The sequence below is a fragment of the Onychostoma macrolepis genome, chromosome 24 (assembly GCF_012432095.1).
Source record: "Onychostoma macrolepis isolate SWU-2019 chromosome 24, ASM1243209v1, whole genome shotgun sequence".
Lineage (NCBI taxonomy): Eukaryota > Metazoa > Chordata > Actinopteri > Cypriniformes > Cyprinidae > Onychostoma > Onychostoma macrolepis.
Window position 1 is genome coordinate 7432529 of NC_081178.1, and position 12472 is coordinate 7445000.

Below are 12472 nucleotides of genomic sequence, written 5' to 3' on the forward strand. Positions count from 1 at the left end.
CTTCATTAAGACCGTTATCTTGTTCAAAAATACAATTAGTACAGACAGATTATGTGCATCTCCCAATTTCTTCAGAGATGTTTATCATGTTTTCTTTAAAAAGTTGCAGGTAAGACAAATTTTTCATCTGGAAAACAACCTAGTTATTATTATTATTATTATACAGGCCTGCTTTGTTTTAATTAAAATAGTCTGAAAGCAGCCTGTGTTATTTGTTTCAGCAGAAAAAAGAAAAACAGAAAGGATCTAGCTTACCTATTAATATCCGCCTCACTGGATCTCGGGACCGCCCACCGTTTACCTGTTCAGGTAAACCCCGCCCACAATGACAATACGCTATTTACAGTGAAGCAGTGACTGGATTATTGAGCGCTCAAATGGTTTCAGCCAAAACAAAGCCACAACAGTAGCAGGAGCATCCACCGGATTTTCCCGCGAAAGGTTGTTTTTAACAAGATTTTATTTCTTCTCTTCACTGTTCATTGATATCTCTACTGATGCGGTTGATGGTTTTATTACTCACAGTGAGTTTGTGAATCTCCACAGATGTTTCTGTATGTTCTCCTGTGCTGTGTTGGGGTCGTGCACTGTTACGGTCACGGACGTGTCGGTGCTGTTTGTGGATCTATGACGCCTGGTCACGGGTCTAACATCGCTCAGTCCAGCTCTGCTCCGTTCACCGTCACTGCTGACAAGACCACCTTTAAAGAGGGAGATCAAATCACAGGTGAGACTGTTCTACTGCAGCTACTTTGCTTTGGAAACAGCTTTTTTATTTATTTTATTTTTTACGGAAGCCCGTTTCCGCCACTGAATAATAATAAAAAATGGTTATTGCGACTTTAGCTCACAATTCTGACTATTTTTCTCATAATTGTGAGATATAAACTCGCAATTGCGAGTTATAGTCAGAATTGCGTGATATAAACTCGGAGTTGCGGGTTAAAGTCCAGTTTTGACGGGAAAAAAAGACTGATATGTTCTCAGAATTGCGAGTTTATATCTCACAATTCCGACCAGTTAGTTTTACCTCATGAAGTTGCCGTTCTAGTAGACATAACTTCAGTAGGTCTGTGTTGTAAACTTGGTAGTTTGTAGCTACTAAAGTATAAAATATTAGAATTATTAGACAGCTTACTATAATAAATTGTACAGTATACTTTCAGCCTGGTTTTAAAGCTACATTTCTGTATTAGCTACTGCGTAAATAAACAGAATGGAATTTTTTTTTTTTTTTAGATGAACAGTCCCTTATACAATCACGGTCAGCTGTCACTACAAAACATATCTGACCACTGAATTCCCTGATTCAAAGACAACCGATCTAAATAAAATAATAATAAATAAATAAATGGACACAGTTTACAATAAGATTTCGTTTTGTTAACTTTAAATATTGGCTACTTGTCAAGTGGATCAAAACCTTTCATCAAAGTTGCCCCAAAACCTAAAACCAAAATGCATTCTAGTCTTAGGACAACTTTGAACTTTTTTGATCCACTTCAAATGTTGACTATACTGTATATTACTAATATTACTACTCAACCTTAGCTACTGCATTAATGTTAACAAATCAGACCTTAATATAAATTACCATTCAAATTATTTTAATGTTATTGTGCAGTATACTATGTTTACTAACTTTTAGAAATTAGCTAGTTATGTTATAAATGCTTATACTATAGCATATTTAAAAAGTACTGCATTTATGGCATATACTATACTGTGCTACACAACACTATACTATATGAATTTATAATTTATAATAAGATTATGTTGAGTCACTATTGACAGTAATTGGTGACATGTTGTTTACAGCTGGTCATCATATGATTTCAGTTCATGTAAGTTAGATCAGGGTCTGTCTTTATGTAAGAAAGTTCCACTGAACTGTTTCTTCTTTCACAGTATCGCTAAACAACCAATCAGCAGATCAATTTGTAGGATTTATGTTACAAGCACGTCAAGTCGGATCATCTACTCCCATCGGCACTTTTAATGTGATGGACATTAATGCTCAGCTCCTGTCCTGTGATGGAGCGGCTGTGAGTTTATATACATTATTTTCATAGTGTTTGGTGGAGAAGAAACACAGACAATTGTATATAATATATAATTGTATATAGTATATAAGTGTATAAACTGGTACACTTAAGGCTACTTATAAAATTGTATATATACAGTGGGGGAAAAAATTATTTGATCCCCTGCTGATTTTGTACGTTTGCCCACTGACAAAGAAATGATCGGTCTATAATTTTAATGGTAGGTTTATTTTAACAGTGAGAGACAGAATAACAACAAAAAATCCAGAAAAACACGTTTCAAAAAAGTTATGAATTGATTTGCATTTTAATGAGTGAAGTATTTGATCCCCTATCAATCAGCAAGATTTCTGGCTCCCAGGTGTCTTTTATAAAAGTAAGGAGCTGAGATTAGGAGCACTCTCTTAAAGGGAATGCTCCTAATCTCAGTTTGTTACCTGTATAAAAGCAATCCATCAATCATATTCCAAACTCTCCACCATGGCCAAAACCAAAGAGCTGTCCAAGGATGTCAGGGACAAGATTGTAGACCTACACAAGGCTGGAATGGGCTACAAGACCATCACCAAGCAGCTTGGTGAGAAGGTGACAACAGTTGGTACAATTATTCGCAAATGGAAGAAACACAAAATAACTGTCAATCTCCCTCGGTCTGGGGCTCCATGCAAGATCTCATCTCGTGGAGTTTCAATGATCATGAGAACGGTGAGGAATCAGCCCAGAACTACACAGGAGGATCTTGTCAATGATCTCAAGGCTGCTGGGCCCATAGTCACCGTGAAGGACTGAAATCCTGCAGTGCCCGCAAGGTCCCCCTGCTCAAGAAAGCACATGTACAGCCTGTCTGAAGTTTGCCAATGATTCAGAGGAGAACTGGGTGAAAGTGTTGTGGTCAGATGAGACCAAAATCAAACTCTTTGGCATCAACTCAACTCGCCGTGTTTGGAGGAGGAGGAATGACCCCAAGAACACCATCCCCACCGTCAAACACAGAGGTGGACAGGACAACTGCAGACCTTAATCCCATAGAAAATCTGTGGAGGGAGCTGAAGGTTCGAGTTGCCAAATGTCAGTCTCAAAACTTTAATGACTTGGAGAGGATCAGCAAAGAGGAATGGGACAAAATCCCTCCTGAGATGTGTGCAAACCTGGTGGCCAACTACAAGAAACGTCTGACCTCTGTGATTGCCAACAAGGGTTTTGCCACCAAGTACTAATCATGTTTTGCGAAGGGGTCAAATAATTATTTGACTCATTAAAATGCAAATCAATGTATAACTTTTTGAAATGTTTTTTCTGGATTTTTTGTTGTTGTTGTTATTCTGTCTTTCACTGTTAAAATAAACCTACCATTAAAATTATAGACTGATCATTTCTTTGTCAGTGGGCAAACGTACAAAATCAGCAGGGGATCAATTTTTGTTTTTTCCCCACTGTATTCTTTCATATCCATTTTACTAATAAGCTAGTTTGTTGTTGAAATAACATTGGCCAAATATCAGAAATTGCCCCATTTTTATATTATTGTTATTATTATTTATATTTTTATATTATTCAGAGTAGAGCAGTCTCTCACACATCACGCAGTAATAAAAGTTCAATTGAAGCTAAATGGACGGCCCCTACATCTGGACAGCTCGGCAATATAGAATTCAGGTATCATTTTTAATGTCTTACGTTTATCATTTGTATGATTCTTATACTTATTTTTCATTTTTGTTTATATTTCTTGTTGTAATTTGTAATGGAACATTTGGGGTTGTTTCAGAGCAACATTTGTAAAAAATTTTACTACCTTTTGGGTTGGTGTCAAGAGCTCTGCTGTGGTATATACAGGAACTCCTGCAACTGCAGCTCCGACTGTAAGTCTAGCTTTTATTTTAAACGAGCATGAAAACTAAGAAAATGAATTATCTATCGATTTGTACTGTATGTTGTTTTATATTCAGCAGAAATTGCTCTGTTCACTTTAGGTTCCATCAAATCCTGATTGTGGGAAAACCAAAGTCTGCTTCAGTCAGCCCAGCAGCTGTGACCCAACTGCCAAAACAGCCTGCTCCTTCATGGCAGTTCAGACATCATCTGACCAATCAGAAATGAGGATTGAAATGTTTGGGCAAGCGGATGGATACGTTGCTATTGGGTTTTCAGATGACAAGGAAATGGTGAGCTTTCCGCAGGCCTTTTCTTCTTTTTTTTTGTCTAAAAATTTTGAATACACAAGCCTATGTAAAATGGGGGATGTGTAGAGCTTTGAGACTGATGGTGTTCCACAGACTAGCAGTTATGTACATCCAAGTGGGTGTCGGACATATTAAATTTTTTCTGAAACATGAGATCTACATGTGAGGAACAGTGAGACAGTATTATGTTCATATGGTTTTAAAGTGTTTTTTTTTTTTTTGTATTTTCAGGGCAATGACGACATCTACATCTGTGGTAAGGACAGCAGCGGCAACCTCCAAGTGCAACATGCTATTTCCACAGGAAAAACAGCTCCAACTATTCTCTCACTGGTATATTCCTCTATTATGCCACCATTTCTGTTTTGTGATAAAATATCGTCAATCACACATATTCTACATGTTTACAGGGGAATGTGACTGATATCAGGACAACGCTGATGAATGGAAATACTATCAATTGTTCTTTTACATCCCGTAATGTCATTAGCACAGGAAGTAGAGCAACGTCTACTAGCGAGTACTACCTCATGATTGCTGCCGGACCCTCCAGCAGTCAAGGTCTGTGCTTCTATGTTATATAAAAAAATGTCAAATGTAATGTAGTGTTATTTTAGTAAGATTTTCTATTGATAATATATTTTATATTAATAAAAAATATATATATAGTTATAATAGTAATAATAATTTTTCACATTTCTGGGTTTCTCAAGAGCAGAAGTCGTCATAGCTGGGTACACTTCTATAGCGGTGAATTGGAGTCTACCACAAATATTTTTTGCATTCCCATTTGCTCAAGTAGCAAAAGAAAAACTCCATGATAATGTTTTCATGACTTTCAAAAAAAAAAAGAAGAAAAAATACAGAATGACGGCAGTCAGGACAGAGAACAATATCAAATTTACCATCACTCCCATAAACACTGTATTAGAAACACCCTCGCTTTAGCGTTAATTCGTTTTGGATTTTTTTGTAATTTGATGCAAATATAATTTAATACAAAATATAGTGTTATAAATGTTTTTTATATTTAAAAAAAAAAAAAGAAAAACTTTGGAGGATTAAAGATGCTGATGATCATTGAAACGTGTCATCACAATCTTGTGAAAAGGGTCCATAAATGATACAATTAGAATAGTAATATATATGTATATATAGTATAATTATTGCTATTATAGAATTTATTAATTTAAAAATCATTTAACTAATTTTATTTTTATAATCACTAATATTATTTTTTAAATATTTATAGCTGGCTTTATTTTTGTTTTAGTAATTCATATATTATCATAATTATCATATATGACAATGAAGTTCTCTCATCCTTTACTCAGTTGTTGCACTCTCATTCTTCCATAAAATGCATATACTGTACAGTAAAGAAGTTTAGCAGAATGCTCAGAAAGTTTGAATATACAGATGGTAAGATTGTCAGTGAATAATGAAAATTCCTGAAAGAAAGCTATCGATTGGCTTGTAATATGGTGCACAGAAAGTATGGACTCTTACGCTAATTTTATGATGTTTTCTAAGCTTGACTGTCCCTAGTCACTGTATCCTTTCATTGTATGCAAAAGAGCAGCATAAACATTCTTCAGAACATCTCCCTTTGTGATTTCTGGACAGAAAAGTGGAATAGCATGAGTAAATGATGACAGAATCTTTATTTGACTCGTCTAACTGAATGATTATCTTCATTTGTAGGTAACATCCAGATCCACTCAAATAAATATGTCAGTAGTACCAAGGCTAATTTACAGGATCCAAGCCAGGTCGTTACAAGTGCTGAAGAATTCCCAGCGATTGTTAAAGCACACGGTGAGTACATCACATGACAGACTGCCTCTGGATCCACATTAGATCCACATCAGCGTTATTGTGGTCCTGATGATACTGATCTGCTTCAGGTTGCCTGATGTTAATCTCCTGGATGACCACGGGCAGTATAGGGATGCTCATAGCACGCTATTTAAAGGGAGTTGCCAAGGACCACGGTTGCTGCGGTAAAGATTTCTGGTTTATGGTAAGTAACGCTAACTGATTGTGCGCACTGCGCAAATGAAAACATCTGATCCATCCATTTAGATACTGTAGTTAGGTTTAGTAACCATAGTTCAGATTGCATGCAGATTTACACATATGCATTTGGCAATATTTTTGTTGCATGCCAAGTATACATTTTTTAATTCATACAATCAAACCCATGGCCTACTGTGGATGTTATTAGTGCCATGTTCAACTCTTATGCTTAAAAATCAGACATGAATTTGGCTGGATTAGGATTGTAAAAATGTGGATCTGGATTTTAATTTTTCACTGTTTAGACTATAAACAAAACAGATTTGAGCTGTATATGCTGAAAAAAAAAATCAGATTCAGAGTTGGTTAGCATGCTGTCTAAACAAAGCCTTGTCCTGCCCATGTGGGCCGCTTTATCAAGCTCATCAGCTCATTTGTAAGTGAATTACATGTGCCATGTCAGCATGACAGTGGGAAAATTTCTTTGATAAATTCTTTGCAGTAATAAGTATGTGTGCAGTTAGTGTGAGCAAGATAAGATAATAAGCTAGTTATGGTGTGTGAACATCACTTGTCATTAACTACCTTTATTGTATTATATGAAATTTAATAGATTACAGCCCAATAGTACTTTTATACAACTGTTCTATAAATACAAAGATAATATTGAGTAATTTACATTTCAGCACAATGTCAGCTCTCTTAAAAAATGATTGGACTGGATGTAGCTAATATGCATTCAAATCGTGTGTTTCATCTGTTTTAATACATTTTCATTTGAATGTACATGAACTGACCTGCTAAACATGCTAAATGTTTGTAATAAATAAATATAGCTTATTTCTTGTTCTAAAGGCCCATGTGTCTCTGATGTCCCTGTCAGTCACTGCCACAGCCATCGCATTCATACTGGTGTTTTCTTATGCCCGGGATTGGAGTGGGGTAAGCTAAAATACATAAAAAATGTAAATAAATAAACAAACATTAATTTTTAATTAAATATTATATACAGTGTTAGGGTGGCACATTACAGTAATGTGAGTTACATAATCAAATTACTTCTTCCAAGTAACTTAAAGTAAAGTAACACGTTGCTTTTAAATTTACAACAAAATATCTTTTTCAAATAAGTAACGCAAGTTACTTTGTTTTCCCATTTATTCACTGAAGCCTCTCCTGTCTCCGTGTTGAGAGAAATTGGGAATGATTTTACTTTTGTGAAAGGTGTGAAAGGGCCCTTACAGTTGCCAAAAATATAACAAATTTTATATACATATAATATAATATAACAATATAATATAATATAACTGACTGAACAAATATAACAAAATTTAAAAACAAATAAGAAAACTTTCCATAAGAAGTAACTAAGTAACTTAATTAGTTAATTTTTTCATGGAGTAAACACAATATTGTAATGCATTACTTTTAAAAGTAACTTCCCCCAACACTGATTATGTATTTATTATACAGTCATGTGAAAAAGTTAGGACATCCTCTTTAATTCCATGGTTTTCTGTATCAGGGCATAATAAAAAAATAAATATCTGGTCCTTGGCAGTTCTTAAATTTTGGAAAATAAAGCCAAAATGGAAAAGCCATGTGTGACAAAGTTAGGACATCCTTACTGATAACATAGGAATTAAGAGGGTAAGTAACGGTCAGGAACTGCTAATCAAATGCCTTTGATTAACTGATCATCAGCAAGAGTGAGCACCTCTATAAAAGCAGATGTTTTGCCAGTTTGCTGGTCTGGAGCCTTCAGGTGTGTGTTAACACAATGCCAAGGAGGTAAGACATCACCAATGCAATTTTTGCTGCCATCAATCTGGAAAGAGTCGTACGGAAGTCTATCATTCTACAGTGAGGAAGTTTATTCACAAGTGGAAGACATTCAAAACAGACATCAATCCTCCCAGGAGTGGGCATCCCACAAATTCACCCCAAGATCAGACCATGTAATGCTCAGAGAAATGGCAGACAACCCACAGACTCTACAGGCCTCAGTTAACATGTTAAATGATAAAGTTCATGACAGTTCAGTTAGAAAAATATGGGACAAGTATGGCATGTTTGGGAGGCTTGCCAGAAGAAAGACTCTTCTAGCAGCACCATTTGCAAAGTTGCATCTGAACAAACCATACAACTTCTGGAAGAATGTCCTTCGAACAGACGAGACCAAAGTGGAGATGTTCGGCCATAATGCACAGTGCCACGCTTGGTGAAAATGTAAAGAGCATATCAGCACAAACACCTCATACCAAAAGTCGCACGTGCTGGTGGAGGGATGATGATTTTGGGCTTGTTTTGAAGCCACAGGACCTGGGCAACTGTTGCAATAGCCAGTCAAAGTCCTGACCTCATCCTCACTGAGATGCTGTGGCAAGAGCTGTGCATAAACAAATGCCCACAAACCTCAATAAACTGGAGCAACATTGTACAGAAGAGTGGGCCAAAATTCCTCCAGAACAATGTGAGACTCTGATAAAGTCATACAGAAAATTATTACTTCAAGTTATTGCTGTTAAAAGTGGATCTACAGGCAGTTGAATCATAGGGTGTCCTAACTTTGTCACACATGGCTTTTCTATCTTGGCTTTATTTTTCTTAAATAAATAAAGACACGGTGTGATATATAATTTGATGTTGTTCATCTGAGGTTTTATTTTCCAAAATTTAAGATAATTTTTATGATGTCCTGAATGAGACCGAAAACCATGGAATTCAATAGGGTGCCCTAACTTTTTCAAATGACTATGTATATGATAAAATAATGATGTTTATAAGTAGTATAAGCAGTGTTTTTTTTACATATAGTGAATATAAAAGCAAAGTGAGGCTAATCGCCCAAAAACAGCAACAGCAGCAATATGATGACAACAAATGGAATGACAGAACATTCTTTAAAAAAAATTAATTTGGCAGTAAAAATGCATTTCCACACAGATATATAAAATATAAAGGGTTTTATATTGAAATACTGTTTATTTCAGATGATTAAAGTGGAGTGTCTCTGTGTGTGTAGGGGGCTCATCCGGTCCTGGGCTGTTTGGTGATGATCCTCAGTCTTATTCAGCCCATAGTTGCTGCTTTCCGCTGTGAGCCAAATCACGAACGGTGAGAGAAACTTCTCTTAACCAAATAAGAAATGGAAAAATGAGGGGGAAGCATTACTGTTAATGTGATGGTTTTCTTTGCAGGAGGTTTATTTTTAACTGGGCCCATTCCTTCATTGCTTTAGCTATCAAAGGCCTCGCAGGTATGACAACAACTTTATTATCTTTATCAGCATTTTCTATTTCCTCAGAAGAAAAACAGTATCCCTTTTTATTCTGTGACACAGTTGCTGCAATTTTCACTGGTCTGGCACTGTTTGAAGAATATAAGGAGGATGGATGGATGTTAAAAGTTATGGGAGGTTTTGTTACCTGGGAGGCCCTGACATACATTCTTCAAGATCTTAACCTGCGCGCCAAGAAAAAGGGTATTTGAAAAGTTATTTTGAAAAATATATTAATTTACACTACCGTTCAAAAAAGAAGTATCTAGGCCTCACAAAAGCTTTATTTAATTGATAAAAATACAGTAAAAATGTATTATTTAAATAATGGAATGCATTAACTTTGTATTTTACTCTTGTCATTTTATTTTAGATTCTGAGATTTTCAGTTTTGGATCGGTAAGTGTAACATAAGCTCATAAAGACAAATAAGTCTAAGACAAATGAGCTTACATCTCATTATATAGATATTTTAGCTACAAATATACAATGTGCTCATGTACTTTTCATGTTTTACAATAATACTTTTTTTGTTTTTGTTAGATGAGACCTGAAACAGTCCTGCTTGTCCTGTATTTATTGGGAAACCTGGCCTTCTTGATAACACTTCTTGTAGGAATAGGAAGAACTTAAATAACCCCAACATTCTACGGCCTTCCTTACTGGTTTTGAGGCCAATTTTTGGCTCTTTTGCTGTATGAGTATGCAAATTGGTATTTGTTATATTTTTCTAAGTAACTCAGTGTTCAGCCCAGTAGAATCACTACATGATCTTTTGTTTTTTATTTTTAGTTAATACAGCATTCTTTCCCATTATAGATTAACCACTGTGCCTTTGATTAAGAAACAACTGCATTATACTATTAGGAGACTGTTCTTACAATTACTGTACTGTAAGTTGCTCATTACGATGGATGGAAAAACAATAGTTAAATTATCCTAGGATTTAATTAAAAAATCCAGAAAATAAGTTATCCATATTTTATTTTATTGTAAACTTAACAAACGTTGATTAAACATTAATGGAAAATATATGATACATGTTTTAAATATTTTTATATAATATTTATGTGTATATATAGACATTTATTGTGATTGTAACTTAAGTGTACAAGTCCACAGCACTCAACCACTAGATGGCAGTGTCATAAAAGGTATTTTTATGAAAGTGTAATATTTTTTATTGTACATTTTTCAGACTATTTAAGGGATGAAATAAGAATTCTTCAACTGAAATGTTTTCGTACATTTTATAGATTAATAAATAGACCATTTTGTTTACCTCTTTGGACTAATAATTGCTGAATTGGATACCCTTAGATGTACAGATGAATGTTAGTTGAACTGAATGGCTAAACTAGTTAAACTGGACTAATACATTAGTCCTAAGTATGATCTAAGATTACAAAAACATTCATTTATTTTGGAAAAACATGTACAGATGAATTGTTTGCATTAAGACCAGGAATGTGTTGTAATCAGTAAACCCATTCAATTTTCAACAGTATTCCCAATTTATGCCTTCACATTAGACAAAGAAGTGAAAGCAAACTCCTAGCTACAGTATATGGGTTAATGTCCACAATGCAGCCTTGAGCACTCCTCATTCAGGACCTCACTGAAACACTCTGGTGTTGATTTAGCAGCTTGTGTGAAGTCAGTTGGTTGGCTTTCATCTTTTACAGTGTTGTGCCTCGTAGTTCTTGCTGTTTCAGCACAGGCCTCCTGGTGTTCGGCTGGTAAAAGTGGAGGGCAGTCGTGGCAGAACAGAGAAAACAGACAGGAAAAAATGGCAATACTAGGACTCTGCTGTGTGCCCCAATTTACAGGCCAACTGTGTCGGGGTCAGCGGCCAGCACAACTTTGAATCAGCGGAGTCACAACTAGAGCCCGACTGATTTATCATTTTGCCAGCCGATATGAGCCTGTCGCAGATCGGCATCAGTGTATATGCCGCAGATATGCCACCGATTTAAAAAATATTTTTTTTTAAAGAAATGGTGTAGGGCCTAATTACTTTGTTTGTCCAGCAGAGTGCGCTCCATTGTTTGCTACTGGGGACCCAACCTTTTTACTTCAGTAAGGAGGTCTCTTGTTCAGGCAGCAGCAGACAAGTGTTGATGATAAAGCGTTGTTTTAACGTTAAATTGCTAACTTACTGTAAAGTTAATAAACAATGGCCCCATAAGTTTCCCTTTTCAATAGCCTATAACAGAGAATTTCTCTCTCTGTCTTCCTCAGAGAAAGATAGAGAGAGCGAAAATAAGAGGTGAAAGAGCGAGTGGGGAGAGCAGCGGCACACGGATCAGTCACTCTCCGCTGGTGCTCCAACCCTGGAAACACCATCCAGTCATTATATCGCCCGTGATTCTGCTAATTAAACATGGTTTTTAAAGTGTAGTAACCATAGTTTTTTTAGTGTATTGATTACCATTTGTATAACCACAGTTTTACTACAAATACAGAGTGATTAAACTCTGGTTAGTGTAGTAAAACCATGGTTAATTTGTGGTTACGATGGTTTAACCTTGGTTTTATTTGTAGTAAAACCATGATTGATTTTCGTAAGGGTTATGGCTGATCAATTGTAAGGCTAAGGTGCTGCCACCAAGGGAGTCTTCTCAGGTGTTCGACCTGGCGCAGACCCTGCGGGATGGGGACCTCCTGTGCCAGCTCCTCAACAACCTGAGACCCCAGTCCATCAACCTGAGACCTCAGATATAGAGATATAGCCCACACGAAGGCAAGTAAGAATGGATGTTAAACTCAATAATTGAGGGTTAAAAGCATTTTTAGAAACATATGTTTATGTATATCAAAAAGGTGGACTTCCTGGTATGTACGTACTTATACATCCAATATTATTGCAACAAAAAGTTGATATTTTGCCAGAAAAGCCAGTACCGTTATTTGTATGCTGCTGAATTCTGCCCCCTTATCGGTTA

At 35.9% G+C, this 12472-nt stretch overlaps 1 protein-coding gene across 2 annotated transcripts; it reads left to right on the plus strand.

Annotated features, from left to right (window-relative positions):
* The first annotated feature begins 26 nt into the window (after positions 1 to 26).
* Positions 27 to 11768, plus strand: LOC131533241 (putative ferric-chelate reductase 1). Of its 2 annotated transcripts, XM_058765449.1 has the most exons (16): positions 27 to 441; positions 547 to 727; positions 1909 to 2045; positions 3604 to 3701; positions 3814 to 3907; positions 4019 to 4210; positions 4460 to 4561; positions 4639 to 4789; positions 5933 to 6046; positions 6136 to 6251; positions 7103 to 7189; positions 9273 to 9364; positions 9448 to 9506; positions 9591 to 9731; positions 9901 to 9926; positions 10071 to 11696. In XM_058765449.1, exons 2-16 carry the CDS (start codon positions 547 to 549, stop codon positions 10158 to 10160), a joined length of 1680 nt encoding a protein of 559 aa, XP_058621432.1. In that variant the 5' UTR covers positions 27 to 441; the 3' UTR covers positions 10161 to 11696. The 2 variants fall into 2 exon arrangements, with proteins under 2 accessions (XP_058621432.1, XP_058621433.1); XM_058765450.1 differs by lacking the exons at positions 27 to 441; positions 547 to 727 and having other exon boundaries at positions 1910 to 2045; positions 3860 to 3907; positions 10071 to 11768.
* Positions 11769 to 12472: the final 704 nt, after the last annotated feature.

Bases quoted from the DNA above. Each gene is read 5' to 3' on its own strand.
- LOC131533241 (XM_058765449.1), top strand. From the start codon at position 547: ATGTTTCTGTATGTTCTCCTGTGCTGTGTTGGGGTCGTGCACTGTTAC. The intron at 6,047-6,135 runs GTGAGTACATCA...GATCTGCTTCAG, and splicing joins AGCGATTGTTAAAGCACACG to GTTGCCTGATGTTAATCTCC. The intron at 9,927-10,070 runs GTAAGTGTAACA...TGTTTTTGTTAG, and splicing joins AGATTTTCAGTTTTGGATCG to ATGAGACCTGAAACAGTCCT.